A 12,763-nucleotide genomic window follows, 5' to 3' on the forward strand; every position below is an offset into this window, starting at 1 on the left:
CCCACAAAACCAGCCCAAAAATTACCAGAAAATTTCGTAGAGCACTCCCATAGTCCCCTGGCCGTGCGGAGTAGGCGCGCGGTCTGCTTTAAGGCTGCCGCTGCTGCTGCTTTTCCTCAAAAGAAAAGCGCTAAAAACTGGCACGCATTTGAATGCTGCTGCTGCTGCTCATTAGGAGGCGGGTTTTCCCTCATGCCTGCTGCCAGGTGGACGGTTGGACAGGTGGCAAAGAAATGCTAATGTCGCCTCTTTTGCATCGCTTTCTCTCCCCCTCCTCCTCTCTCTCTCTCTCTCTGTCGCTGTGGCACAAAAACCCGTTTTTTGATGCCTGCTCTAAAAATGGCAAAGCACTCAACAAAAAAACACAGAAAAATAAAAGGAAGGACAGCAAAAAAAAAGAACTAGTGCAAACTTTGAGTGTGTGCGTGTGTGTGTGTGTGTGTGTGTGGCACCTTATGTTGACATTAAAAGCAAAAAAAGAGAAGAAGAGAAGCGACGAGACGAGGAGGCCAGAAGAAACTTGGAAACGAGGCTTTAAAAAAGCGAAAGCGAAAAAGTTTTGTAGGAAAAACTAAGGCAAAGAGTTCTTTAAACAGGGACTGCAGCCAAAAATTAAAGAAATGCATTGCCAAAACAAAATTTGTATCCCATTCTGCCCCCTCTGCCGCTGTTGCCTATTTTTTTGCATTGTTTTTCCTTTGGCTAAGGGAAAAGGCTAATAAATCACAGGCAACCATTAAGCCTCCTTGCTACACACACACATGCGCTAATCTACTCCACACACACACAGGCGGATACATGTGTATTTTTTTGGGTAGTATATTTGTGAAATATTTTCATAAACAACATAAAACTCAACCAAAATGGCTCTGTTATTAATCAAAGTAATGTGTGTGCCCTTATATGTGTGTGTGTGTGTGTGTGTTCTGTGTGTGTGTGACACAAATCAAGTGCAGTTTTTGGGGGGCACGTCTATGCCCGTGGTTTAGTTAAATATATTTTTGTTTTGCAGGTGGATTTAATGGCACTTGTATTTGTTTGATGGCCAGTCATCAAGCATAATAATAACTATTGTATAATATATGTCATACACTTGAGAAAATACATGCATACATAGAAAAGCCTCGCTCCCGTTTTCTTGTAGTGTATTTATTTTTCTTTGCTCGACGGACCACCCGTTGCGATTAAATTAATGTGCGCTCATATACGCACACAAAAGCTAATTTCAGCGCTTGATTAAGTTGAAGTCGTTAAAAGCGGCCAAGTGCTGCCGCCACACTGCCACAGTGCCACACGCTGCGTATGAGTAATGTGCGCTGCCTGGAGCGTGCGTGTGTGTGTGTTCAAGAGACTCACTCTCCTTCGAGTGAGTGCAATGCCATTGAAGCCACCTTCACGTCTAGCAAATCAGTTAACAAGCGTGTAGTCAGTCAGACTTAATTAGTAGCTCGAATCAAGTGGCAAGGTCTCTTTCAAGTGCCAGAAACGAAGGATCTTTAATCACTGGAAATTCAATTAAGCAATCAAACAATAACTGAGAGCATCTATTACCGAAAATCATGGGCTATTTGGTAGCCTTAAGATTAAAAACACTAGATACGATTTAAGCAAACGACAAGCAATTATTTGCTCTACAGCACCTTTAATAATCACTCTCATCCCCCCGTCTCTGTCTCTCCCCTAGGTTCTCCACCACCCACTGTCACCTGGCTGATGAATGGGCAGCTGCAGAACAGCGTTGTCGATTACACCTACGATGGGACCATCAACAGCAAACTGGTGGTCCGCAACCTGTCACGCATCCACCAGCATGCGGTCTACACCTGCCAGGCGAGCAATTTCCACAAGAAATACGTGGCCACCAATATAACCATTGAGCTATACCGTGAGTACTAGGTTTTTCCCTTCATTCATTAAATGTTTTCCACCGAAAATATGCTGCTAAAAATGTTTTTTGGCAAACAGATTATTTCAAGGGTTTGCAGGGGGCGGTAGGGGAGGGGGTTTTAAGCGTTGCGATAAAAGTTTTAACAAATAGCTGCGCAGATAAAAACAAACACAGGAACAAAAAAAAAAGGAGAAAGGAGAAAGGAAGCGGGAAAGTGGGTTGGCAACAACACAACAAAAATAGATAATAAAATGGCTTATGCAAATATCACAAAATATAGCACACAACAGAAACACAGTGGGGCAAAGGGGGTTGAGAGAGGGAGGGGGTAAGAGAGAAAGTATTGCCATACAAAAAAAAAATAATTGGGAAAAACAGAATAGCAACATTTGTGTGCGTAACTTATTCCTACCTATGTATGTACACACTGCCTGACCCCTGACCTGGCACATATTGTTTGAACCTACCCCCTACCCCTCTGCCACCCCCCCCCCACCCCCCCCCCCCCCCCCCCCCCCCCCTTCTGTTCAGGTTAGTGAAGTGCCGGGCCAGGCCAGGTCCGGCCGTGCCTCGCATCCCGAATGCGATTTATTATTTTGTGACAATTTTTTAAATGCCTCTAGTGCCACACGCCCCCCCGACTGTGCCCCGTCTGTGCCCCGAATCGTTGCAATGGCCATGCAAATTGTTAAATTGAATTAAATTGTTGCCAATTCCAAAGGCTGCAAGAGCCAGTCGGGGGGCGTGGGGATGGCGGGATTTGTGTCAGGGCAAGCTGTTGTTGCAGCAAGAGTTTATTTGGAATGACAAATATGCCATGAAAAAAATTCCATCAACTTTATTAGTTTCAAAAGTCACAGCACGCGGGCGGACAGGGGGTCACGGGGGTCAGGGGGTCAGGGGGGAGTGCATTTTAAGGGATTTGCATTCTAAAAAAAAAAAAAAAAATCCCAAATGAAAAATCGCTGAAAAGCGCAATGATTGAGGATTATTTTGGGACTCAATGAATGGCATAGAAATTCGGAGAGTAGGAGTTACCAGGAGTTACCGATGGGTAGCCCATGACAGACATGCCTTGAGATACTCTCTCTTACACCTCTCCTTCGGCTGCCTCCACTTTCCCTCTTCCCTCTTTTGATGGCCCTTACATCTATAATATTTTGTTGTTACAAGGCTCCAAAAATCCCAAATGAAACATGGCTAAAAAGCGGAATGATTGAGGATTATTTAAGGACTCAATGCATGGAGTGGATAACCCTAGACTGGGAGTTATCAGGAATTATTTCGGGCACCACCGATGGGTAGCCCATGAAATTTCTTTCCTTGAGATATTCTCTCTTACACCTCTCCTTCAGTTTTATCCAAAAACTGCCTCCACTTTCCCTCTTCCCGTCTTTTGATGGCCCTTACACCTATAATATTTTGTTGCCTGCCACTTGATTATTAGCCCCCAGTCGGCATTGCGCTAACATCCAAAGATTGGCCATAGAATTTTATGGCACTTTCGGCGCGTCTGTCATGGCGTCTCAAAATGCCAAAGCAATTGATGTCAAGTCCTCTGTCCCTCCCCACCCACCAAAATAAATGTTGAAAATATTCCTGCGGCAGCTGGTGATGCGCCGCATATTTGATATTATTGCGCCCCCATTGGTGGCATGTGTAGCAATTGCGGCGGGCATTAATAATGATGGGCGATGCGGGGGGCATGCCACACATACGATTGGGTCAATTAATGTGCCCCAAAGTTCACTAAAGACATTATACCTCATTTTGGGCCTTATTAGCGGCATGTGCAATAGATGACCTTGAAAGACGAGGGCAGCATTGCGTGGGGCGTTTTTTGCTCGTACTTTGCGTGTAATAGTCACAGGGAGGGGGAGGGAGAGAGGGAGAAAGCTAGTTGAATAATAAGTCTGACCTTAATTAGTTAATTTTATGGCCACTAACAATTAGATTACGCCCGTCACGATACTAGACCCTCCTCATAACCCCAGCCCCCCGACTGCTGGGGGGTGGCAACACAATTATGAGGTAGGATAGGCCTCATTAGCACACACTTTAAGGATTCGCCCCTTGACACAAAAAACAACAAAAAATAAAACCATAATTGAAGAATTATATGGGGATTATTTTTTGTATATTTTTTTCTTAGATTTAGTTTTAATTTTAGCTCTTAATAAATTTATTTGTGGAGGAAATTCTCGTTGGTTTTGATAAATACAAAAAAAAACTATAGCATACATTTTGGGGCAGAGCTACGTCCAAGAACTCCTGTGGATTCCTGTGGCAGCTGTAGCTCTTGGAGGTGCTTCCTTGAAGATTTTAAAGGGGTTTTGGGGCTTCCATTTTTAGCAATAGTTTCTCGGATTTGTAGTTGATTCCTTTGAAGACCAGGAGGAGATTAGAAGTGGCCGTAGAAGGGGCTTCTAGGCCGACTTCCAGGGTCTTGTCTGCAGATGGCTACATGATTCGATGGCTCCTTTGTTTCGGCTAGGTCACTCGGGAAAGCGGTTCTAGAGTACCTCCCACGGGAGGCCGAGATGATGGTCTCGGGATCCTTGGGTTTGGTGTAGATCTGGCTGATGAAATATCTATTTATTTGTGTGAAAATACACCATAGAAATCCCCAATTTCAATGGAAGCTGTAACTCTTTTCTTTCTTTCAATTTATTGTGTTTTTACAGGTGTACCATCTGTGTTTTTTTTTTGCTTTAAACAATTTAAAAGTTTAATGCCCTTGTTTGCATAATTGGACACGGGTTGCCGCTTCTTTTAGAGGCTTTATACATATATTCTATGCTCTCTCTCCCCCTCACTCCCTCCCTCCGCCACTCTGTGTGTAGTGCGTTTAATTAAACATTTAAACGATTTTCCAATGCAAATGTGCATAATTAATTTAATTACAATAAAACGCGAACAGTAACAGCAACAGCAACAGAAACAGAAACAAACCTGTTCAATGCCAAATGAAAACAACGGCAGGACAGCATAAAAAATTGAAATAATATTGTAATATATGCAAGTAAAATATATATAAATGCTGCAACACCATTCAGCATTCAGCATTTACCATTCACCATCAAAGGAAATAAAAAAAAATAAATAAATAAAATTGTAGATAGTTTTCCACTGCCTCCAGTTTTTATCATCGCATTTTGGCTTAACTGAAATGTCACGCCTTTAAATTAACGCACAAAATGCGCGGCCAACCGCAGTAAATGTTGCAACAACAAAAGTGGAGCTTAACCTGGCCATGTCGTTGGAAAAAATATATATGGAATGCAGATATGATTGTATCAATAGCATAATGCGGTGCAAGCGTTGCAATCAGCAATGATTTATTCATGAAATGGATACCATCTAAGCAGTTGATGGCAGATCGAACGATCGTTTACCTGTGGTAAAGGGTTTTTAATGGAAAAATTGATGGACTACAGGGAAGGATCTTTCGGGGCAGAGAAACTCCCCAGATCTTGGGCTCTTCAGCTTGGCGAGAAAGGAGCAGCTTTATGGCGGTAGGATAACTCCTATTAGGCCATACGGCATCCCTAGTTTGTATTAATAATTCATGAATGTACGGCCAATCTAGAAAAATACCGAATATATGGCCATGGCAAAAGTATGAAGATGGACGCTCGATCATATGAAAAAAAAAAGAAAAAAGTATAAAATATTTAAGAAGAAATTGTATCTATTTTCCTCTCACATTAATTCCTTCAATGGCTTTTCCTTCTTAGCAACTCTCCTAAGAAAAGTCTTCACAGAAGACTACTGTGGCTTTTGCTTAATTTTTGGGTTTTTTGGCGTGTTACCCCAAATAGCAGTATGCCATGAAACCCTTTTTGGAATGCCTAAAATAATTAATCAAAGCGAAACCTAAGCCCCTTTCAAATCGCATTAGATTGATACCAATTTAAAACTGAAATTCCACAATTAAAGAGCTCTTTCCATACCCCAATCCACTGCCAATAATAACTCCTAAAAATCTGCCAAACAAACAAAATGCCAATTTTAATATTTATAATAATTTTCAAATTGAAAACCAAAGTAAAATGCAGAAAAAGACGCACAGAAAAAACCATTAAAAATAATACAAATACAAATAAAAATAATATTGATAAGGAGGATGGTGAAAAATGACTGAAAATGCCGATAATGAACCTTAAACCCAAAAAAAAACCCCCTACGTGATGGCATGGTATTTGTTTTTCCACCTGATATCCTATATATATTTTGCCTGGCACTTTTTCAATTTTGTGGGTAAACAATAATTGCTGTCAGCATATGAATATTAACAAATATTCAAATTACATAAAATGATAATTGCATGAATATTTATTGGTCATTGGCCATTGGCCATTGGTCATTGGCCATGGGGATCCCTTGCCTACCAGGACATATGGCAATTATTTATTGAATAGATAACTTCCACAGAGATTCGTCATTAAATTGGGTTCTTTAAAACTATATAAATGGGATTTTCCGCCTTTTCATTTGCTTTGTTTTCTTTATGGATTTTCTCGTTGCTTATTTAATTGATATTTTCTCTGATATATTTTCCTGACATTTGCCTTGGCGTTTTTGTAGTCCTTTCCGATATTTATCATAGCGTTTATGTGTCCCTTTTTCCATGCCCCACACATTGTTGCCACATTTGCCGCGATTTTTGTTGCTGCTCTGCAGAGAGCGGGAGAGCGAGAGAGCGAGAGAGCGAGAGAGAGAGAATCGTAATTTGTTGCAATTAATTTTAATTGCATTGCCTGTCATTTTCATTTCCATTTCCATTTCGTTTTCGATTTTTCACACACAATTTGAATAAATCAACAAAAAGCGCTGCCCGGCAACGAACCAAAAAATAAAAGAAAACGCCGGGCCTTAAATGCCATTTAAGCAAATAAATTAACTATGGAAATTAATGCCACACGCTCATAAACAAACTGTTTGCCTTTGCCTTTGCCTTTGCCGTTGCAGTGCGTCCCCTTTTGGTGGAAATCAGCTTCAACAATCAGCCCATGTCCGCGGACCGCAAATACGAGATCGAGTGCCAGGCGATTGGCTCTCGACCCCCGGCGAAGATCACCTGGTGGATGGGCAATCTAGAGCTCCACGGGCACAGCCAGAAGGTACACGTAATCCCCGAGAAAGAGAGATCTCTATATCTACAGCTATTCTTTTTTCCCGCAGGTCTCTGAGGATGGCAATGTCAGCACTTCGGTGCTGTCGATTACCCCCACAAGGGAGGACCATGGCAAGGCCTTGTCCTGTCGCGCCACAAACGAGCTGGTGCGGAATGGCATACGGGAAACGGCCATGAAGCTGAATGTGTTCTGTAAGTAGATACAAATATTTTTTAAATTACAAAAAAAAAAGAATCACAAAAAATTCAACAAAAAAAATTTGTAAATAATTAAAAAAACAGTAAAAAAGAAAATTAATAATAAAACAAACAAAAATTATATAAATAAAATTAAATTTAAACAAATTTTAAATTAAATTTTGAACAAAACTTTTAAATATGAAGAAAAAATTACAGAAAAATTAAAAATTACCAAAAAAAAGTATATAAATAAAATAACATTTCATAAAGATTAAATAATAAAATTGAGCTCAAATTAAAATACATAATCCTTTGCAAAAAAATTAACATCAATCAAATATAAAAAAATATAAAAATAAAGACAAAAAATTAAGTCTGGTTTTGTAATGATGTCTGTAAAAAAAACGTTAAAGTCAGTTCTTTAATTAAATAAATTAATTGCCTTTTTTAAAGATTTTTGAAATATTTGAAAGGATACAAATAGCTATTCATTATGATAGAACTTCTGGTACCTTCTGCCAAGAAATGCTCCAACAAAATTCTCCACCAAATTCTCCAAATATATTTGAATTAATTTGAATAATTAAAAAATATTAGAAAATGTTAAAGAACAGGAAAACAGTAGGCCTAGCTCTTTCCCTGCAGTAATTTTGATGCCTAAATTAATGCTTAAAGATCTCTTAAAATCTCTCAAAATATAAATAGAAAGCCGAGAGCCCTACCAGCCCCAAAACTCTCCTAATTGAGGCCCATTTTGCCTGTATTTTTAGCCCCAAACCCATTGAAATATTTATTTCTAAGCCCATAGAACCCGCAAAGCTTAAAGTACATTCTCTAGCCCCGAAATTCCGCCACTAATAACACCCATTCTTGCCATGATGGCATATGCCACTAGTGCTTTATGAGTGGTGTCCCCCATAAACCATCAATGGGCCTCGGTTCTGGTTCTGGTTCTGTGTCTGTTTCCGTTTCTGTTGGCGGATTCCATAAACTATGTCAACCGCTTATCGCCCATGTCCTTGTCCCTCGCCCTTTTTTTGGGGGGAGGGGCGGGATGGAATCAATATTCATTTGCATACGAATGGCTGCCAAAAACTCACTCGAATGTCAATCGTTTGTTTTATGTTTGCGATGGGGGGGAATCAGGGGCAAAAGGCGAAAGAAAAAGCTTACTTTAAAGCGGGAAAAACACACACACACACTCGTGGCAGGCACAGCTCCTTAATGTTTCAATAGTCTCGTGTCCTCATCCTTGGAGGGGTTCGGCTGACGTCTTGGGCAAACAGTTGCCACGGGTTTGCTATTATCTAAAAAGCTTGCCGCCTCGTTCCGTTCCTCCAAATGCCATTGAAACTTTTACTCCTTTCGTTGTGGCTACTCGAAGGAGCTCTGCTGGATGCTGCTGTCTGCCTGGCTACTGGAGGATGCTCCACGTCGCGTCGCGTCGCATCGCGTCTCGTCGCTGATATAAAAAATTAGATAACAATTTCAATTTCCATGCTCATTTACATGTTTATAGCGTGCTTAAAATATTTTGCCCTCCCACTTCCTACCAGAGATTTCATATTTCCACCCGACACCCGACCCCGACCCGGACCCAGACCTCCCTCCTACCCCACCGTCCTTCCTTCAACAATTTTGTGTCTTTTTTAAGAACGTTCTTTGTTTGCCTTTCGGTGGTGGGGGAGGGGGGGTCTGAAATTGAAAAGTTGATGCAATGATGATGGAAAAGAGAGTGGAGGCGGGGAGAGGGGGGGTGGACGGGTAAGCTGCGCTGCCAATAATTTTCTCATTATATCACAGGAGGCCATAAAAACGCGTTATCTTTAATATATCTTAATTCGCTCTGCCCCTGCCCCTCTCTGTGGCAGACAGATATCATTTTCCACACAATCAGCCACAGGAAAACCTTTTACCTGCTGGGTGGTGGGGGGTGGGGGCAATGACAAGGCAGGAAAGTGTGTAGAAAAAAGACGGCTTTTCCCCAAACTATATTTGCAATTAATTGTGCGGGTCGTAAGCCAATTTTCCAAAAGGAAAAAACCAAGAGAAAATGGCATAAAACTTTCAAAATATAATGTAATTTATGTGTGGCAGGCAGCAGAGGGGCAGGCGGCAGAGGGGCAGGCAGCAGAGGGACAGGCAGCAGAGGATCAGGCAGGCAGGGAATCAATTTAAGGGTCTGCTAACGAGAACTTGTCCAAGTTTTGTGTGCAATAGACAATGACAGGGAGGGGGGAGGGGGCACACACACACACACAAAGATGCAGAGAGTTGCAGCTGCAACATAATGTGGCACTGGCACTGGCACTGGCAGTGTGGCAATGGCACTCAAAAGTCGTTACGTTAAGCTGCAGTTTGGGTTTTTTCGGACCTCCTCCGTCTGCGTCTCTCTGTAGAACCATAAAATGCATTAGCCAGAGAGACGTAGTAGTTGGCCAGCTTTCGTCCAGTGACAGTTATTACCACTTAAGCCCATCCTAACCGCAACAGTGTGGCCTGCCAGACAGACAGCCAGCCGGGCAGCCGGGCAGCCAGGCAGCCACTTTTCCAGTTTGGCCTCTCAGTCGCTGTCCACAAGAGAAAACTCTTGCCGCTTGCCACTTGCCCCCTCCAGAGACATGGCCTCTGTCTTTGCCCCCGCCGCCAGGGACATGGATCTCCATCTCTCTCTGGCTTTGCCCCCTCCAGAGGGTCTCCATCTCTCTGTCTTTGAACCCCCGCCGCCAGGGACATGGGCCTCCATCTCTCCATCTGGGGAGTGCTCTTCTCTAGAGAGAATGTTCCTTGTCCTTGTCTGTGTCGTTAGTTTTTTGCCTGAGTTTTCCTGGGCTTAAAGTCATCCGCTAATGAACTTGTTGAGCGTAAAAGAAGACTCGAGAGAAAAGCCTGCGAAAACTCTTTAAATTATGCAAACTGCTTTGACTCCATCTTCCTGTCGCTCATTGTCCGTTTCTGTCCCACACCCCTCCCCCAGCCCCCAGCCCCCAGCCCCACTCTCTCCTGCTTTCTCTCTCTTTGTGTGTGTGTGTTAAGGCAAGCACTTTTCATTTTCATTAACAAGTCTTTGCAAAAGACGAAATCGGCTTAAAGAAAACTTGCTTATAGAAGTTGGAGCAGGGGGCGGGGTGGATGGGGGGAGGAAAGACCCAAACTACAAGCAGGAAAGGAAAGTAGAAGAAAACTTGCCGAAAAACAATGTGGAAAATAATAATAAACAAGTGGGGGAAAAAGGTGAGGGTGGGTGAGGGACGGTGAGGGAGGAAGAGGCAAACAGAACAGAGATAGAAAAGTGGCAAAAAGAGGGCGAAGCGACACTAATCACAGATAAGCTTAGATTAACCCCCTTTTTTTGCCACCCACCCTTACCCACACCCACCCATGGCAACCTCTTTTTTGGGGCTGAAGGATTGTCCAAGACAGCAAATTACATCCGAGAGCGAAGGAGTCCTAGATCTTAAGCCCTGGCGAAGCTCTTGCAAAATGCAAATGAATACAATGCTCATCCCTCTGTATTTTCTCACTCTCTCTCTCTCTCTTTTCGCAGTCATACCCACATTGCAGCTGGACCTGGGCTCCAATCTGAATCCCGAGGATATCGAGGAGGGCGATGATGTCTATTTCGAGTGTAAAGTGCATGCAAATCCGGCTGCTTATAAAGTTGTATGGAAGCATAATGTAAGTCCCTTTCCCACACCCCAAAAAAAAAACTTTATTCCTTTGAAATATTTATGAAGTGAGAGAGATACATATAGATATACATATACATAAAGAGAGAAATAGATGGCACATCAACATTTTCCATGACTGACCTTCAAACGTACTTGAAACGATGCATCACTCGGCTCCACTCAAGGCAATTGAGCGTACAGGTCGTACCGAAACGGAACGGACCAACTTCCGGCAATTCCCCAAAGATTGGCGTGAGATACACACACGACACGGCACGACACGACACGAGAGAGAGTGGAGAGTGGAGTGTGGTGTAGGCTCTGGCACTCTCTGGTAAATTATTATGAAACCAAAATTAAGTGGTCATTTTTACTGAATTATTGGCCAATTATTTTGAAGGCAATTGAGTCAAGTGCTGCCCCCAAAGACACTGGGATGGGTTCGATACGGGTTCGGGGGTCTCTGAAGGATGTGTTTTTTCTTTTTTGGGGTGGGGGGCAAGTTTACAAGCCAAATTATTTGTTTATTAGTTGTACAAGAGGCAGCAGCGGCAGTAGCAGCAAAACAAAGAACAATGGCAACACAATGGCAGGGCAGGACAGGGCAGGACAGGGCAGGGCAGGGCAGGGCAGGGCAAATAAATGTTATTCAATGTTGAGCACACACAGGAGAAGGGAATGGTAGATTTAGAGGGTGTAGAAGCAGTTTATACCGTATACTCTCTTAGAGGGGGAATTAATAGCCTAAAAATATGTAAGGAGAGCCGCTCGGGAGGCTTGTGGATCGTGAGAGCAGTGTGAGAGGGCGTTAACAGTGAGCGGTAACAGTCAGCGGTAACAGTCAGCGGTAACAGTCAGCGGTGACGTAACAGTCAGCTTTGGCAGAGAGCTGTCACAGAAAGCGGTAACATTCAGCGGAAGCGAGACCTGGGACCTGGAACAGGGAGCTGTAACAGAGAGCGGTAACAGTCAGCGGTAACAGAGAGCTATAACATTCAGCGGTAACAGAAAGTCGGGACCAGTAACAGTGACGTGAGCCGCTACAGTGGTCTGTTAAGGAGAGCCGCTACAGTGATCTGTAAACGAGAGCGGCTAGTGACTGTTAACGAGCCCGGTTAGAGGCTGTTAACGTCGATCGGTAACAGATAACTGAAACCGCCCGCTTTAACAGACTGTTAGTCTGTTGGACTGTTAACAGCGCTATTTCCCAGCTCTTCTAACTGCTGCCCTGACTACCTTCCACAGATCTTTGCCATTTTTTCAGCCATAAATTAATAATTATTTCGAAACAAAAATCATCAAGTATCAAAGACGTTAGAGATGCTTCAATCTGCCCCAAAAAACAGATATACTCGTACGCCTACAGGGTAATCTTGAACAAGAACGAACAACCGAGCAAACGACGACGAATCAAGTGTATGAATAATATGAATGCTAATTGAATTCATTCACAATGCCAGCAACAACAACAGCACCACAATGAAGTACATGGGCAAACAAGGAAGCTAAGCTAAACAACAACAGCAACAGCAACAACAACACAACAACAGAACAGAACAGAAGAAGAACTTAACTTGGTCATAACTTTCAACCGAAAATAACAACAAAACAAATACTTGTCCGTACACTCGAAGATGGCCAAAAAGTTTTCCACAAAAGAGCAGGGGGTGGGGGTGTGGATAATTAGGGGAAGAGGGATGGCGGACACGAAGGTAGATAAAAACTTTATATGAAATAATAATTTGTGGAAAAGGACAAAAGGCAATAAATACTTGTACAAGGAAAATATTTAGGGAAGATTTGTGGGAAAATATCAGAAAAGGCACAGGATAACTTGGCTATAGAGAAGGCTAATTAGAAGGTGGAAGAAATACATATTTATAAGAA

General features: G+C 42.6%; 1 protein-coding gene across 1 annotated transcript in view; it reads left to right on the forward strand.

Moving 5' to 3' along the window:
- LOC6594072 overlaps positions 1-12,763 on the forward strand; it is a 106,241-nt gene that overhangs the window by 69,339 nt on the left and 24,139 nt on the right. The window contains exons 7-10 of the mRNA XM_002019696.2: positions 1,685-1,885; positions 6,860-7,011; positions 7,073-7,217; positions 10,753-10,883. Coding sequence (XP_002019732.1) covers positions 1,685-1,885; positions 6,860-7,011; positions 7,073-7,217; positions 10,753-10,883 — 629 coding nt within the window. The remainder of the gene's footprint in view (positions 1-1,684; positions 1,886-6,859; positions 7,012-7,072; positions 7,218-10,752; positions 10,884-12,763) is intronic.

The sequence above is a fragment of the Drosophila persimilis genome, unplaced genomic scaffold (genome assembly GCF_003286085.1).
Source record: "Drosophila persimilis strain 14011-0111.01,24,50 unplaced genomic scaffold, DperRS2 tig00003933-arrow-pilon, whole genome shotgun sequence".
In the NCBI taxonomy this organism is placed as follows: domain Eukaryota; kingdom Metazoa; phylum Arthropoda; class Insecta; order Diptera; family Drosophilidae; genus Drosophila; species Drosophila persimilis.